The sequence below is a fragment of the Panthera pardus genome, unplaced genomic scaffold (assembly GCF_024362965.1).
Source record: "Panthera pardus isolate Hobbes unplaced genomic scaffold, ASM2436296v1 HiC_scaffold_8, whole genome shotgun sequence".
Taxonomy (NCBI): Eukaryota; Metazoa; Chordata; class Mammalia; order Carnivora; family Felidae; genus Panthera; species Panthera pardus.
In genome coordinates this window covers 70,479,009-70,495,145 of record NW_026527013.1, presented here as the reverse complement: position 1 = coordinate 70,495,145, position 16,137 = coordinate 70,479,009, and the positions used below count along the sequence as shown (strand labels likewise).

Here is a 16,137-nt window from a genome sequence, read left to right as displayed (position 1 = left end):
GGCAGTGGGTACCCCACCCCCCCCAACTCCCCCGCCAGGACAGAAGGGTGGTGCTGTTTCTCTTCTCCCCGAGGCCAGGACGGCCCCCAGGCTGCACCTTCTCCTTCTCGGCTGCAGAGGGCGCGCGTGAGGTATCCGGCGCTCTAGAAGGCCGGCGAGCTCCAAGAGGGGACGGGGAGGGGTAGGGCCAGGGGGCGGGGCGGGACATGGGGCGGGGCACCCGGGAGTCTGGCGGGGCGGGGCATGGGGCGGGGCACCCGGGAGTCTGGCGGGGCGGGGCATGGGGCGGGGCACCGGGAGTCTGCCGGCAGTAGTTTAAGCGCGCAGAGGAGGAGAGCGGGTTCCGGGAGGTCTTTCGGGCCGGCGCGAGGGAGCTGCAGGTGGGACCGTTACCCGCCCGGCACCTGAGAGCGAGCGGGGCGGCCGGAAAGGAAGCGTGCCTGCGCACCATGATCCCCTTGGAGAAGCCGGGCAGCCGCGGCTCCCCCTCGGCAGCCGCCTCAGGGGCGGGCCGGAGTCTGGGCGCGCCGCGCCGGCCGCCGCCCCCACCCCAGGCCCGCGGGCTGCTGACGGAGATCCGCACCGCCGTGCGCACCGAGCCCTTCCAGGACGGCTACAGCCTCAGCCCGGGCCGAGAGCTGGGCAGGTGAGGAGGGCGGGGGCCGGGCGGGCCGATAAGTGCCGAGGCCGGCGGGCGCGGTGGCTTGGCGGCGCCGGGGCCGATAGCGTGCTCTGTGACATGGCACAAACTTGGGTGCGGGCGGCGATATCGGGGCGGTCGAGTGGCACCAGCCAGCCCTCCGCTGGTTCCCGACGCCGGCGCGGCGCTCCTGCGACCGTGCGGCTTTCACTTGGTAGCGGGTGTGAGAAAGTCTCCAACGGCGGGCCGCCGAGACGTCCCCCCTGCCTCCGCTCCCGGCCCTCTCGGCATCTGAGGTGTTTTCGAGGCGGCGGAGCGCGAGGGGGGGGGGGGGGTGGCGTGTGAGCCGCGCCGCCGCCTTTTCCCGGAGCCAGCGAGGCTCAAGCGGACCCGGAGCTGTGCAGGCGGCTTTGGCTTTGCCCTCCGACTCGTGCGTGTTCTCCGTCTCCTTGTGTGGCTGTAAGAACGGATCGCTCCAGACGTGACAGCTTCCTCTGAGTCAGTGCTGTGTGAACCTCTCAGCCTTCGGCGGACTTCAGTTTCGGTGCCTTGGCTTTGTGCTGTTTTACTTCTAGAATATTCAGGTCCTTGTGGCTGTTAAGTTCACAGGCGCCTGTCCCTTGCCTCGCTCTTTCTACTCTGCTGGGAGCTGGCCCCAGCCTTCTCCTCCCCACGCCGCTCTTGATTCGGTCTTTTAAAATGGTAAACGGCGAAGCCTGTTTAGATACTTCACTTTTTGTGTGAAGAGGGATGATCCAGTGATCGGGGCCTGAGGACTGACTTCCTTTTTGCTTTCGAACACTTTGGAGAAGTTGTCGAGAGCGTCGGCTTTGGAGTCCGACCTGAGCTTAAGTCCCGGCCTGCTTGTCATGTGTGCCTTTGAGCGGGTGACTTAGACTCCCCAGCCTCCTGTTTTTCACCCATAAAATCCTATAATGACGGTACCTGTCTCGTGGGGGGTGTTGTGCAGATGCCTGTAAAGCACGTGCTGCAGGTCCTGGCACACAGCCTTCAAGAAATGGTGGTTGTTGTTGCAAAATAACACCATGTTGCGATGGGGAAAGGGCCTGACAATTGTGACAGCCTTCCTCTGGAGTCTTGGAAAAGGAGAGTCTTGCAACATTGGTTACAAACAATATCGAAAATGTGCTACCTTACAAATGTTAAGGTAGCGTTTAGAAGTAGCTTTTCTGTGGGGCGCCTGTGGGGCTCAGTCGGTTGAGCGTCCCGCGTCGGCTCAGGTCATGATCTCAACGGTTTTTGAGTTCAAGCCCCGCGTCGGGCTCTGTGCTGACAGCTCGGAGCCTGGATCCTGTTTCGGATTCTGTGTCTCTCTCTGCTCCTTCCCTGCTCATGCTCTGTCTCTCTCTCTCAAAATAAATAAATAAACATTAAAAAAATAAAAAAAAAAAAGCTTTTTTGTTGTTGTTTGGTTGGTTGGGTTTTGTTTTAAAGTTTTTTTGTTTGTTTGTTTGTTTTTGGAGGGGATCCTACCATTTTAAAATGTCATACTTATTCCAAATGTTAACAAAAGGAAAAACATCCCTCAGAACAAGAGGTAATGCTTGACTGTGGCAGGCACTGATGAACTGGATCTGTGCACACTTTAAATATGACAGGGAAGACCTAGGGACCTACTCAGCTAGGTATTCTAATTCATCAGAATTCCGGACATTCTGAAGTAGCCCTGATCTCTTGGAGAAAGAAAACTAAGACTTTCCATTATTATTTGCTTGTCTGGCTTCATTCCACAAAAGGAAAACTGGTATTACAAAACTGAAAGATCTTCAGGTGGCAAGCACTGTCTTGTAGAGTTTAAAATGAATGATTTAATCTGAAAAAATTGATGTGTGCCCTACCAGGTGTTGCTACTGATTCCTCTAGGAATGTTCCTTTCAACTCTTGTTTTTATCTGCATTATGCAATTCACTTGCCTATAGGTGTTTATCTTCTATACATATTTGCTTATGTAAATTTCTTTATGCAAGTAATAATTCCTGAAGCAGCAGAATAATGCAGTTAGATACTTAATATAAAAAAAAATCTAAAATTGAAAAACAAAATTATTTGTTTCTTTTTGGTTCCTCCTCTTCCTCCTCCTCCTCTTCTTTTTTGTTTTTTGTTTTTGTTTTTTTGATCACAGGGAAGTTTAATGCAGTGGTGAAGAACATGGGCTTTGGAGTCTGGCGGTCTGTGGTTGAATCTTAGCTTTTTACTTACCAGTTATGTACACTTGAGTGAGTTACCTAACCATTTATTGACTTAGAGTTGTGCGGAGAATTAAATAGAACACGTGTTTATAGCACTAAGTCTGTGCCTGCCTTAGGAGGAGGACTCAATAAATATAACTCATTGTGTAACAATAAATGTACATTATTTTTAATGTAACCAGAAAGCCAAAACAAGAAAACCTGCACAACTTCATGCTTCTCTCTATGGCAAAAGTGATGAAATCTCATTGCAAAAGGTAGAGGAACTGTTTGGAACTCTCAGGAAGCAAGAGTTCCGTTTTGTGTCATAAACAATCTTTGTTCCAAGTTTGCAAATTCTGCCTGTATATTATGGTTCTGACATAATTGAGTGTTTATTCATAAACCTTTCAGTAGTAATGAAGTTGTCTCTTTTTCCAACTATAAACTGTGGTTGCATTTCTGATATAACTCCTCTCCTTCTGATATAGAACTTACAAAGTTACCTTTGTTACATTTTAATGACGAATAGATCTTAAGGTTTTCCTAGGACATTATATTCTGTGGTCTTTCATTTAGTCAAAAATGTTGAAGAGTGAAAAGCCAACTGTTCAAACAAAGAAATTGAGTTCTTTCAGGAGTTACCATTATCTTACAGAAAATTAAAGCTTTCAGTGAAATGGTTGAAGAGGATTTTTGAAATGGTCAATATTCGTTCTATATCCATCTAATGACAGGATGTGATGTTGATTATTTTATGAAATGTCACATTCTTTCATGTCTCCAACAGAGTCCATAGCAACCTAAATGTGGGTAAATATATGATGTAAAATTTTCTTTTGTTGCTAAAAGCTTGACTTGTTATTCATAAAGCTTGTTGCCTTTCCTTGAGGCAGGATATGTGCCAGTGCACATTAATGATTATAGATGTGGGAGACGTGACCTTCAGTTCTGAGAATATTTTCATAATGTTGATTTGCCTTGAGTTTGACAGTACAGAAACAAAAAGAGGTTTCTAGAAATTTAAAATTATAGTAATTTCACATTGACTGATTTGCTTTGCATGTGATCTTATTATCTAATCCTCAACTTTAACATTTTTTGATGTATTCATAAATTTTATCTTTAAAAAAGGATTTTTAAAGCCAAAAGAATATATTTTGTTCTTTATATTATATACTGACAGTTGAATTTCCCTTTGGGACAAAAGAGATGAATTCTCTGCTGAATGAGTACTACATAAATGTACAGTTACACAAGTGCTTTCACATGCATTATCTTATTTAATTCTCATCACATGCATGTTTGGTAAATCCCATTTTCTATGAGAAAACCAAGACAGAAATTGATTCTTATGATAGACCGCTTAGCTGGGACTCTGAAATCCCTGCCATTGTAGAAGTCATGGATGTTTCTCAGAGAATAATCTGAGGTCTATCTTGTAGCTAAAGCAATTTCCCAGAGTTTTTATGAGTTCCACGTTGGGACAAACCCTGTGTTTGTTCAAATTAGACCACCCTCCTCATTTATAGTTCCCTCTTCATTTGGGCCTTATGGTGGGTAGGGATGTTGTAGCTTTCTCCTCAAAGCAGTTGAGAGTAACAAGAACAAGGAAGGATTTTTATCAGAGAATAAGAGAATGTTCAAGCTGAAGCAGATGCAGGGGCAGGTGTATTTCAAGAGCTGTGTGTTCTTTACCTGGATTCATGGCTGTAGGTAATGGCTTCAGGTTTTTGTATGTTACAGCTACTTAAGCATGTGTCATAAATTGTAAGTCATAATTTCTTTAGAAATTAAGACCCTTATTAAATAATATCCATGTAGAAATTGCCTTGGTTTAGGATGGATATTCTTATTTAAGATTTCCTGGCTACTAGGTATTAGTTTGAAGAATATTTACCAATAGTTGTGTGTAATCTGATATTTTTGGATGGATTTAAAAAATTGGCTATGTATGTGGTTCAGCAACGGGAATTACTTAGGAAGTATGGCTTGTGTTCTAAGGCAGAATTCATTAAGTCACCTATCTTAATTTTAAAAAGTTCAGGCTTATGAAGTTAAAATCGTAATTTAAAATGCATAAACTTAAAGATTTAATGAATTTCAGCCTTTTTACAAAGCCATAAGTAACAAAATTTTATACAGTCGGATTATTAAGCCAAGTGTGTTAGAAAGCTAAGTAGGTATTGTCATTGATTCACCTATTCAGGTAAAGAAGGAACTAGATTTATTGAGGGAACTTTTGCATCAAGTAGAGAGTTCAAATTAGACCACCTTCAAAACTCCTCTGTTCTAGGATTCTTTTTTACAAATTACTATCATTATCATAGAACTGAGTTTAGTGCCCCAAACAATAAAAGTAGCTACTGATTACTGATCATTTTCTGAATGCTGCACACTATAGAGATGTAATTTTGTTTAGTCTTTACTGTCTTGCAAGGTAAGTGTCATCAACCTCATTTTACAGATGAGGTTAAATTAAGGCTCAGAAATGTTGAGTAAATTGCCTCAGATTACATACACATTTATTAGCCAGAATTTAAAAGTCTGACTTTCAAAGCCCTGCCAGTTCTTTTTACTCATGGTGATATCTGGTCTGATGGACTCAATGAATTTTTATACTTAGAGTCAACAGATATTTTGGGTTTTGTTGTTTCCCTTTCCGAGGTAAAGAAGACAGGTAGAATATATTCTAGGTCTTCCTTGAATGGGACTTCTTTACATTTAAGGTATTACTCCAGTGCTATTAAGTAAATGTTATATGTTAAGCACATAAGGCACTTTACTAGGCTCTGGAAATTATTCTCAAATGTAACAAATCAATCACTACTCCCTTTATCAGCAAGGTGACATGCCACATGGGAAAATATTACGGGGAAAATAACATTTGAGCTGAGCCTTAAAGAATGGATGGAATTTCAGTAGTAGTGATGAAAGATATTCCTCTCGCCTTTGGCAATAAAATAAATAAGCACAGTGGCAGAAAAAGTCAATAAAAGGGAATAGCAAGTAGTCTAATGTGGTTAAGATATTAAACTTTATGAGATTAAGTTGCCTTAGAACTTTTATTTAATAAAATAACAAGAACAGTTGTGTATATTCAGCATGCTGATATCCTGTTTGAGTACCTGCCATGTGCAGGGCACTATGGCGATACAAAGATGAATGATAAGGGAGGTCTCGCTAGGGAACTCAGTTTAGCTAGGGAGACAGGCGTAGTGAACAAATTGTACTATGTCAGACCAACTTAAATAATATAATACAGATATAAACAAAGCACTTTATTGTAATCTAGAACCAATCCAGAACCTCAGAGATCACTTTTATTTTGCTTCCTCTATATACCACTTGAATTAGCATCTCCAGTTTTTGATCTTTGACTAAACCTTATGTATTCTATTATTTGTTCACCTTTGTCTATAAGACAGCACTGGAACTTATATTTGGAATCTATCCAGTAAATAAAACTTCTCCCATCCAAAACCTAAGACATTATCCCCTTATCCAAACCTGTTACCATTCTTATAATCAGTCTCAGTTGATGGTACCACATTTATCCAGTATTCAGGTAAAAATCTACAGGTTGTCCTCTGCTTCTACTTTTCTCTTTTCCCCTCATCTCTGCCTGCAATTCCAGGGGTGCTAATGAGCCTTGACCTTCTTTTAAATGCATTGTCTTTTCCTAGCCTCTACTGCTGCTGTTTTAGTTGAGTCCCACTGCCTTGAATTATTTTATTGGTTTCCCTGATTTCTTGTTAACATTTTGCAATACACTCTTCACAGCACTATCAGAATTATCTTTTAAAAACAATTATTTTAAAAATTCTAATGTACTCATTTTTACCATGAGAAAACTCAAACTCCTTAGCATGTCATACATACTTAAAGATGCTCACCATGCCTTCCTAAGCTTTACCACTTAGGCACTGGCAATGCAAAGTTAACTAAAACCTAATCCTTGTTCTTAGGAAGCTTAGACTGGTGTCTAACTCAGATGTCACTTTCTCTTGTAATAATTGTTGATGTATCTTTCCTTTACCACCACTCTGCAATACATTATCATTAAGTAATTCTGAAATATGTTGATTTTTTTTTTATTCCCCCCAAAACTGTTTAATGAAAACCTGGGTTCTCAGTATGTAATAGTGAACCATAGATATTTGTGAAATAGATGAAGAGCTCAGGAAATTGTAAAAACTATGTAGTCCAGGAAGAATTTTGGCTAAATAGATAAAGTAGATGAGCAACAAACATCTTATGTCCTTTGAATCTCATCTACCTCAAATCTGTATATAACTGGCTCTTAGTGTCAGAGAAACATTTATTTTTATGCCTTTGTCTCAGTAACCTAAAATTAAAGGATTAGGTACAATCACAATTTTTACCATGAAGCTGTGGTAAAACATACATATTAGAATCCTTGTGGGGTGTGCTGTGATAATGTAATTCTTAATGTGTTCACTAGGACTCCTTACCTTGAATGCCGAATCTCACATTCCTGTGTACTGTGTTGCTCTACACAAAGAATAGGTCCAGAAATGTCTTGATCTCCTTTGGACTCCTCCTTGAGTAGTTTTAAGAGTTCCCTACTCATTGCACCAGTCATTTAGAAATGAAGGCAAGACAAGTTTCATCAAAACTTTCATGATCTGCTGTCTTACTCTCAGTTTCCGTATCAGAATGATGGACGAGTTTCTTCAGTGTGGAATAATGCAGGGATTGGCAAACTACTGCTGGCCACCTATTTTTGTGAGGCTCACAAGCTATATAGAATGATTTTTACATTTTTTAAATGGTTCAAAATCAGAAGAGTGATATTTCATGACCTGGAAATTATGTGAAATTCACATTTCAGTATCCCTAAAGTTTTTGTTTTTTGTTTTTTAAACCCAGATCCACCCATTAATTTACCTTTTGTCTATGTCTGCTTTCATTTTATAATAGCAGACTTGAACAGTGGCAACATAAACCAGCAAAAGAAAATTTTCTGTCTGGCCCTTAAAAGAAGTTTGCTGACTCGCAATATAGTGCATGACACAGTGGGAAGAATAAAACTAAAACTGTGAGGATTGCTTCCACAGAAACTAAGATGATGTCAAGAGTAGTCACTGGTGTAGGAAGAGAGCTCTGGGACCTGTGCTGGTGACCCTAAGAAACAGTTGCATGGCCCCAGATGTCGAATACATCTGGGTTTCTTCCCTCTATTTGCCTCTGGTCCCTGAATTTAGCAATAGCTCTTCTGTAAGAAGGGCTTCCAGAGTTTGCAGTTTAGTGATGTGTGTGGATCCTTTTCTCTGTTGGGTCATTAGTCTCCCTATCTATTCAAAAATACATATTCTCAGGGCTCCTAGTGGCTCAGTCGGTTAAGGGTCCGACTACGGCTCAGGTCATCATCTCATGGTTCCTGGGTACGAGCCCCGCGTCTGTCTCTGTGCGGACAGCCTGGAGCCTGCTTCAGATTCTGTGTCTCTGTCACTCTCTGCCCCTTCCCCGTGCTTGTAAGCGCGTGCGTGCTCGCTCGCGCTCTCTCTCTCTCAAAAATATACATTAAAAAAATACACATTCTGGCCAGATATTAAGTAGTGTTTTACTTAACTGCAGAGTACTGTATTGCCTGGAATTTTAAGTGTGTAACAGTAAACATTGGTATGTTTGATGTGGGAATATTTTGAAGGCAAGTTCAACCGAGTTATTTCTGATATACCAGGCATATGCTTGCTATCAGTTATATATGTTGGTCAGTTTTCTACAAATGAACCTTTCTCTTTTTTCTCTTCTTTTTAAAACTTCTCACAGCTATTAAAAGAAGTCATGTTATTAATGATTTTTTTTCTCAAAAGAACCCAAAGGTCATTAGGAACCTTTTAAAATCTGGTGGAGGGGTGCTCAGGTGGCTCAGTCGGTTAAGTGTCCAACTTTTGATTTCAGCTCAGGTCATGATCTCATGATGAGATGGGAGCCTCAGGTTGGGCTCTGCCCTGACAGCACTGATTTGGGCTTGGGCTCTCTCCCTCTCTTTCTGCCCCTCCCCCACGCCTGCACTCAAGTGCACACTCTCTCAAAATAAACACTTAAAATTTGATGGAAATGTTAGTTTAATGATTTTGTAGGATAAAATAAAAGGAGGCATTAGTCTGTGATGAATATGTTTATGATTTAATCCCTCCAAGCATCTGTAGAAATCTTTCACATTTTTGTGAACAAAAAACTTTGATCTGAACAAGGGTGCTGTTAGGTAGATTGTTACTTATTTGAACAGCTAGAGAGGTCTATGCCTAAGGATGTATCATTTAACATTTTTATTTGTGGTGGTTGCAAAAATACAGAGGGCATGAAAAACATGTTTCTGGTTAATACTAGCTAGGAAGAATTAGTACTCAAAATTACATCAGTAGTGTCAAATGCTGGGGCTGAACCTAGAAATTAGAATTTAACAGAACAAATGAAAACCTTGCCTTTAAATAAAGTATGAGTACACCAGCTTGAAAATTTTCAAAAGGAAAAAGATCTAGGTGGTTTATTTACCAGCCCAATATGAACTATGAAAAACCTGTCAAGTTTTTTTTTTAAAGCAATATTGGATTAACAAAATAATAATCATGCAACCCTTTGATTCAATTGTACTTGAAGTAGGTTGCTTCAAATTTGGTTGGCACGTTTTATTTTATCAGCAGTTCTGATGAGGCATAATAGTGAGAAAGTCTTAAAAACCTTTATGGGGTTAAAGAATGATTGAAAGTTGGAAAAGGGAGTGGCAGTTAACAGATCATGTTAGCTGCAATCAATACCTGACAAACTGGTCTTTGAAATTCAGGAAAGAAACGTCTTTCTATACTGTTCAGCAAAAGACCCAGACTTAACAACCCTTCACTTTAGGCCTGTCATGAAAACTTATTAATGAGGCTCCTGGGTGGCTCAGTCAGTTGGGCGACAGACTCTTGATTTCAGCTCAGGTGATGATCTCGCAGTTCTTGGATTCAAGCCACACATCAGGCTGTGCCCTGACAGTGCGGAGCCTGCTTGGGATTCTCTCTCTGCCCCTCCCCCACTCATGAGCGTGCTCTCTCGTTTCTCAAAATTAATTAATTTTTAAAAAATGTACCCAGGAGTGGAAGAGACTGCTTCACAGTTTGAAAGAAGGCATTGGCATCTGGCAATAGGTTAAAAAATAAACAACCCTGTGATTTCTAAGTTGCCTTCCAGTATAAAGATTGGGTATTTATGGGTGATTATCACAAATCAATGATTTGTTTAATAATATTTTATTTAGCACTTACCATGTGGCAAGTCCCATGCTAAGCAATTGATATGTGTTTGTACTTGAATTCTCACAGCAACCCTAGGAACTGGATTCCAGTGTGTCCTCTTAACAGATAAGGAAAATGAGATTTAAAAAGGTTAAATAAATTGCCCAAGGTTATATGTCAGGTGAGCTGTAGAGCTATTTGTGGGATTCAAGCTCACATCTGATTTCAGAGCTCATACCCTTAGTTTGCTTAGTTCAACTCCCCTGTGACTTGCTTTATTAGTTTAATAACAAATGATAGTGTAAGGTATCAAAATAATGTGTGTTGTATCTGTCTTTATAGGAAAACAAGACATTTCCAGCTATGCTGTAGTTGAAATATATAAATGAGATCCCTAACTTTTTTAATTTTGGAAGGTTATAGTATTAGAGTCAATTCAATTCTTTTAGGAGTTCTGATAACTAGTTTCTAACAAGTCAAGTGGCTTTTTAAAAGATTTAAATCATTCTTATGTATAAATGTGTAACAAATTAAATTATGTATAGCTGCAAAAATATTGAGTTTAATATTTGGTTATCCTCAGTTTAGAAGGAATTTTGCAGATTTGCAGTTACATTTTATTATAGATAGATGTATCCTATTAAATTCCTAAATGATAGTGCTGCTTTTGTGTTTGAATATAATCTAAATTTGAATATCCACTGATGAGTATTTGGAAGTTTTATTAAAATTATTACCATTTCTAGAAAGTTGTCAAGTTTAACAGTGAATGTTTTTGTTTAATTCTAGGGGGAAATTTGCAGTGGTGAGGAAATGTATAAAGAAAGATTCTGGAAAAGAATTTGCAGCAAAGTTCATGAGAAAAAGAAGAAAAGGCCAAGATTGTCGAATGGAAATAATTCATGAGATTGCTGTTCTTGAACTAGCACAGGATAATCCTTGGGTCATTAATTTACATGAAGTCTATGAAACTCCATCAGAAATGATTTTAGTTCTGGAATAGTAAGTATTATTTTCCTTAAATGGAGTTTATTTGATAGTTCACACTTCCTTTATAGGAAGCTAGTCATCTGTGATACTTGTTGGGGCCTGGCTCTGGAAATCTGAAGAATTTCCAGAACTTTTTCATGTATTTCTCATATTAATTTGACATTTTTCAAATTAACAAGAATGCATGTAGATTAGATTTTTCATTTTCATTCTTTAATGAAATTCTCCTGATAGTAGGGTAAAATTCTCTTATATTCTTAGAGGCATTCGTGAGAAAGTAAGTGATACCAAGGTAATATTAAAAGACATTCTACAATCCTTTATATGTTCATATAGTCTGAGTTAATCTTTCAGAAACAATTTTTTTGATTCATACCATGTTTTCATTTGAGTAAGGAGGGACAGTATAGGAAACAGCTTTGGAAAATGAACAGTTTTTTCTTCCTAAGAAATCCTGTTTTCCTCTCTACTTCTCCTACCAAAGGAAATGATTGACAGATTTGAATACATTAAAATCCTTACTACATCAAGAAACACAAAGGAAAAGACAAGCTCAGGGAAAGTACTTCTCATACCTGTTCACCCAGAATGCTTAAAATTTCTTTATTGTGTGTAACTAGATCTTACAAATTACACAAAAACATGAACCTCCCAGTTTAAAAACAATGGACAAAGGATATGTTAAAAATTTTTTTCAACCAGATAAAATTGAAGATCTAATCAATGTTATTAAATGATTCTAGCAAGCGGAGGGCAGCTCCAAGGCATTGTACAAAATGGATAGGTTTTCTAGGAAGGAGGGTATGGCAAGAAGTTATTAGCAAAAGAAAAGAAAGGGTTATTTCAAGCAAGATCCATCACCTTCCCTTGTGGAAAGAGCAGAGGGTCTCATTAGGTGGATTACCTCATTTTCTTTTGGGGGATGGATAGGCCCCATGTGAGACTCCTATTGATGCTGATCAGAAATTTTCTGACTGACCGATTGAGACTTACATTTCTGGGGGGAGGTTGAAACTGTACTTGGGTTAGATACTAAGCCCCAGTTTGGTGACTTGGTATAAGTGACACCATTTTGAGCCTGCTTTTCTTTTTAAAAGATATGAAGAGAACTCCACATAGACATACATATATAAATGGTCTATATGTACGTGAAAGTATTGATTCTTATAATTTTTATAATGTAAATTTAAAAATAAGTTTTCAATTTCCCCTTATAAGAGTGGCAAAGATGATAAAGAAAAGGTGATATTCATGGGTTGAACCATCTGATTTATACTACAGGTGGGAGTCTGTCTTAATGGTACAACTTATCTGGGGGACAGGCTGGAGTTATATATCAAAAGCTTTAAAAAAAAAAAAAAACAGCAACACTATTTCATCCAGCAATTTCACTTAAATATTTTTTCACAAAAAAATAGGCCAGTTGTACAAAGATATATTAGAAAATGTTCAGTGAAGTTTTTTTTTTAAATGTAACAAAAAATAATCTAATTATTAACATAGGAGGGAGTTGGTTAAATAAGTGATAATATTACAAAATGAATTACTGTGCAGTGATTTAAAAAGATAAGGTAGATATAAATGTATTGACATAGATTTTTTTTAAATATTAAAAATTTTAAAAGTTAATGTGTGGTATTATTTTTAAAAACTTTAAGAGTTTGTAGGAAGCAAATTCTTGGTGGTGTCTTCCTCTTGATGATGTACTTCAAGAACATTATATTCATATATTTTAATTCAGTAATTTCACTTATATGAATCCCTTCCAAAAAAATTGTTAAATGTGAACAGTGAGAAGCACAAAAGTGTTTCACCCAAGGTATTTTTAATTACAATAGTAAAAATATTTAAATTGGTGGATGGTTAACAAATGTAATATATGTGAATTATATCTGAATAGAGCTGTTTTATGATTTTTAAAAAATGTTGGTATAGGAATCTCATACATAAATCCCCTGCCTACCTAGGTTTTTGGTTTCCAGTTTGTTTTGGAGAGGATCAAGGCAGAATTGGAAGTTGATCTAGAGGAGACTTTGCAAAATACTATTCTCTGACCAGATCTTGTTCCTCTCCTGTTCTCACCAAACCTGCTCTTCAGCCTTCAACCCTGAACTCTTCTTAGGTCTTCCAGTCTTTCAGCCACCTCCTGACTTTTTTCTTTCCTGTGATTCCCTTCTCTTCTTCAGTAGTTATTTTAGCTAATCTCTCATCAGCACCTTCCATTATTTCCTTCTTCCTTTTCATCTTCCTCTGCAACTTGTTTTGCCTGTTTACCCTGGCCCGTGCTGTGTCCTGAACACTCTGGGGAGGATTTTGTATAGTCTGTGACCTGCTCGTTACAAGTGTGAGAGTCCTCAGCTGGGCTCTCGCTGTCATTGGGTGATTTTTTACCTAATCTCTCATCCCCTTCTATTAATGTACCCCCCAGCCCCAAAAGGAGCTAATCAGAATCTTTAATACTCTTGCTACATCACTTCCTTCCCATCTTCTATTAGATACCTAGTCCTTTCTCCCCTCATGGAGAAAATAAAGGATGGCACACACTCCCTCAGTGTCCCTCTGCTTTTACTCCTCTCAGTCCTTCCCTTCTGTTCAAAGAAGTTTTCACCACTTAACTCCAAGGCTTAAACCTTTACTTGTGCTCTTTAATTCTCTTCCTTCCTTTTCTAGCGCCATTGTTTTGTTTTTTAATCAGTTCACTGACCTCTCGAAGCCTTTCAAGGTGCTCTTGAAAGAACACCTCTCCCAAGGTGGTTCTTTTCCCTCATCTTCCAGTGTTTCTGTCTCTCCTATCCTCAGATTCCTTTTCCTCATCTCTGACTGTCTTTAAACCATGGTCCTGGCTTGCTCTTTCCTTTATTGCTATCTATAGTCCTTAAAGGAGCAGTCTGAATTTATAGCTTTCCTCACCTTCTGGTCTGTTTTGTTCTTCATTGACCCAGGAATCTGCCATGTGCCAGTTCTCCCATTACTCCTCGTCTGCTGCACCTGCTCTTCTCAAACCCTGTTTGCCAAAATCAGTCTCCTCATTTTAGTGTTCATTCTACTCTCTGTAAATATTTTATTATACTTTCTTGAAATGATGTTTTTGGTTTTCATGGTCCTCTTTAAAAACAAAAAACAAAAAACTTCTCTCTCAGCCTTTTACCCTTCTTCTGTATGAATACAAGTGCTCCCCCAAGTTCATTAGTGTTGTTCTTGTCATACCTTCATTCTGTACACTTACTCTGAATGGTAACAGTCTATGTTTGTGGCTTCAGCTATTCTTTACATGCAGTTATTTCCAAATCTTTGTCTACAACCTTGGACCTTCTGAAGTTCCAACTCCCTGCTGCATATCTCTGCATCCAACCACACATCATTACCAATTCAGGATCGATATGTGTGCACTCCTGCATTACCCTGGTAATGCCTGTTTTTCTTTTGTTCCCCATTTCGATAATAGCCCTATTTATTTCATAGCTCAGGCTAGAAACTTTGAATCTATCCTTGTTTTGTTTATCTCCTTTAAAAGCTCATGTATAATAAATCACCAAGTCTTACACTTAAGCCTTTCCCCTACTGGTCCCCTTTTCTTGGTACTTGCTATTTCTCTTCTGTATTGGGTTCTCATTGTCTCTCCTGTGGACTCTCACAGGAGAGAGATCTTTGCTGATCACCCTGGCTTCAGTTCTAGGATGTTCCTCAGACTGCTGCTAGATAATTAAGACATAGATGTGGTGATATTATTCCCTTGCTTAGAAACCTTTGGTGGCTTCTATTGCTTCAATGATCATGTTTTTATAACCACAAATGAGTATGATTTGGCTAAAAATGTTTGTGTTCTACTTTTTGTTTGAAGGGAAAGTCTTAGAAATATACTTTTAGATACTGAGGTATCAAAATTCATGGCAAACATCAATAGATTGTTGTTACAGAAACAGGCAGGTTTATGATCACTATTTCAGTAATGCATTTCACATACACTTAAATACCTGCCATAGGCACTAGTGCTAATAGGTATAAAAGTGAAAAGTGGTATAAAAGTGAAAACAGCATAGCCCTTTCCCTCCAGGTGCTACAGGTTTAGTGAGAGAAATATAAATGATTTCAGCAGTGTTGGTGTTTTACTTGAAATGCTAGTTGCTGTGGGAACACAAATTGTAACAGTCATAATGTGTTAAGAATTTACCATGTGCCAGGCACTAAGCTAAGTCAGCCAACTTTATGTAAATTATTTACATGCTTTATATACATTATTTTAAAATTTTTTTCCAGCTTTATTGAAGTACAGTTGACCTAAAACATTTTGTAAGTTTGAGGTGTAGGGTATGTTGATTTGATACACTTATGTATTGGGTAAGGATTACCACCATAGCATTCGCTAACACCTGCATCAAGTCACTTAATTACCTTTGTGTGTACGTATGGTAAGAACATTTAAGATTTATTCCCTTAGCAACTTTCAGGTATATAATATAGTATTAAGTATATATAATATAGTATTAACTATTATCACTATGCTGTATGTTAAATTTCCAGAATTTATTCATCTTATAACTTGAAGTTTGTACCCTTTGACCAGTAGCTCTCCTTTTCTGCCACCTCCCCCCACCCACTGGTAACCACCATTCTGTCTGTTTCTAGGAGTTCTACTTTTTTAGATTCCACATATAAGTGGAATATATTTATTTGGGTGAATAATATTCCATTTTATACATAAGTGTATAAAATATATATCTTAATAGGTGTGAGATGGTACCCAGTTGTGGTTTTGATTTGTAATTCCCTGATGATTAATGATGTTGAGCAACTTTTCAAGTACCTGTTGCCTATTTGGATGTCGTCTTTGGAAAAATGTCTGTTTAGTTTCTTAGCCCTTTTTTAGTCAGATTGGTTGTAGGAGTTCTTTTTATATTTTGGGTATTAAGCCATTATCATTTAATATGATTTGCAAATATTTTCTCTCATTTCGTAGGTTGCTTTTCGTTTTGTTGATGGTTTCTTTTGCTCTGCTGAAGTTTTTTTCATTTGATGTAGCCCCCACTTGTTTATTTTTGCTTTTGTTGTCAAATTCAAAAAAGTTGCCAAC

At 38.8% G+C, this 16,137-nt stretch overlaps 1 protein-coding gene across 2 annotated transcripts in view; it reads left to right on the top strand.

Moving 5' to 3' along the window:
• The first annotated feature begins 293 nt into the window (after positions 1 to 293).
• STK17A (serine/threonine kinase 17a) overlaps positions 294 to 16,137 on the top strand; it is a 38,341-nt gene continuing 22,497 nt past the window's right edge. Inside the window, exons 1-2 of one of the 2 annotated variants that reach the window (XM_053897394.1) lie at positions 294 to 646; positions 10,866 to 11,078. In XM_053897394.1, the coding sequence (XP_053753369.1) occupies positions 450 to 646; positions 10,866 to 11,078 (410 nt within the window). In that variant the 5' untranslated portion in view covers positions 294 to 449. The remainder of the gene's footprint in view (positions 647 to 10,865; positions 11,079 to 16,137) is intronic. The other variant, XM_019451067.2, reaches the window with a different exon arrangement.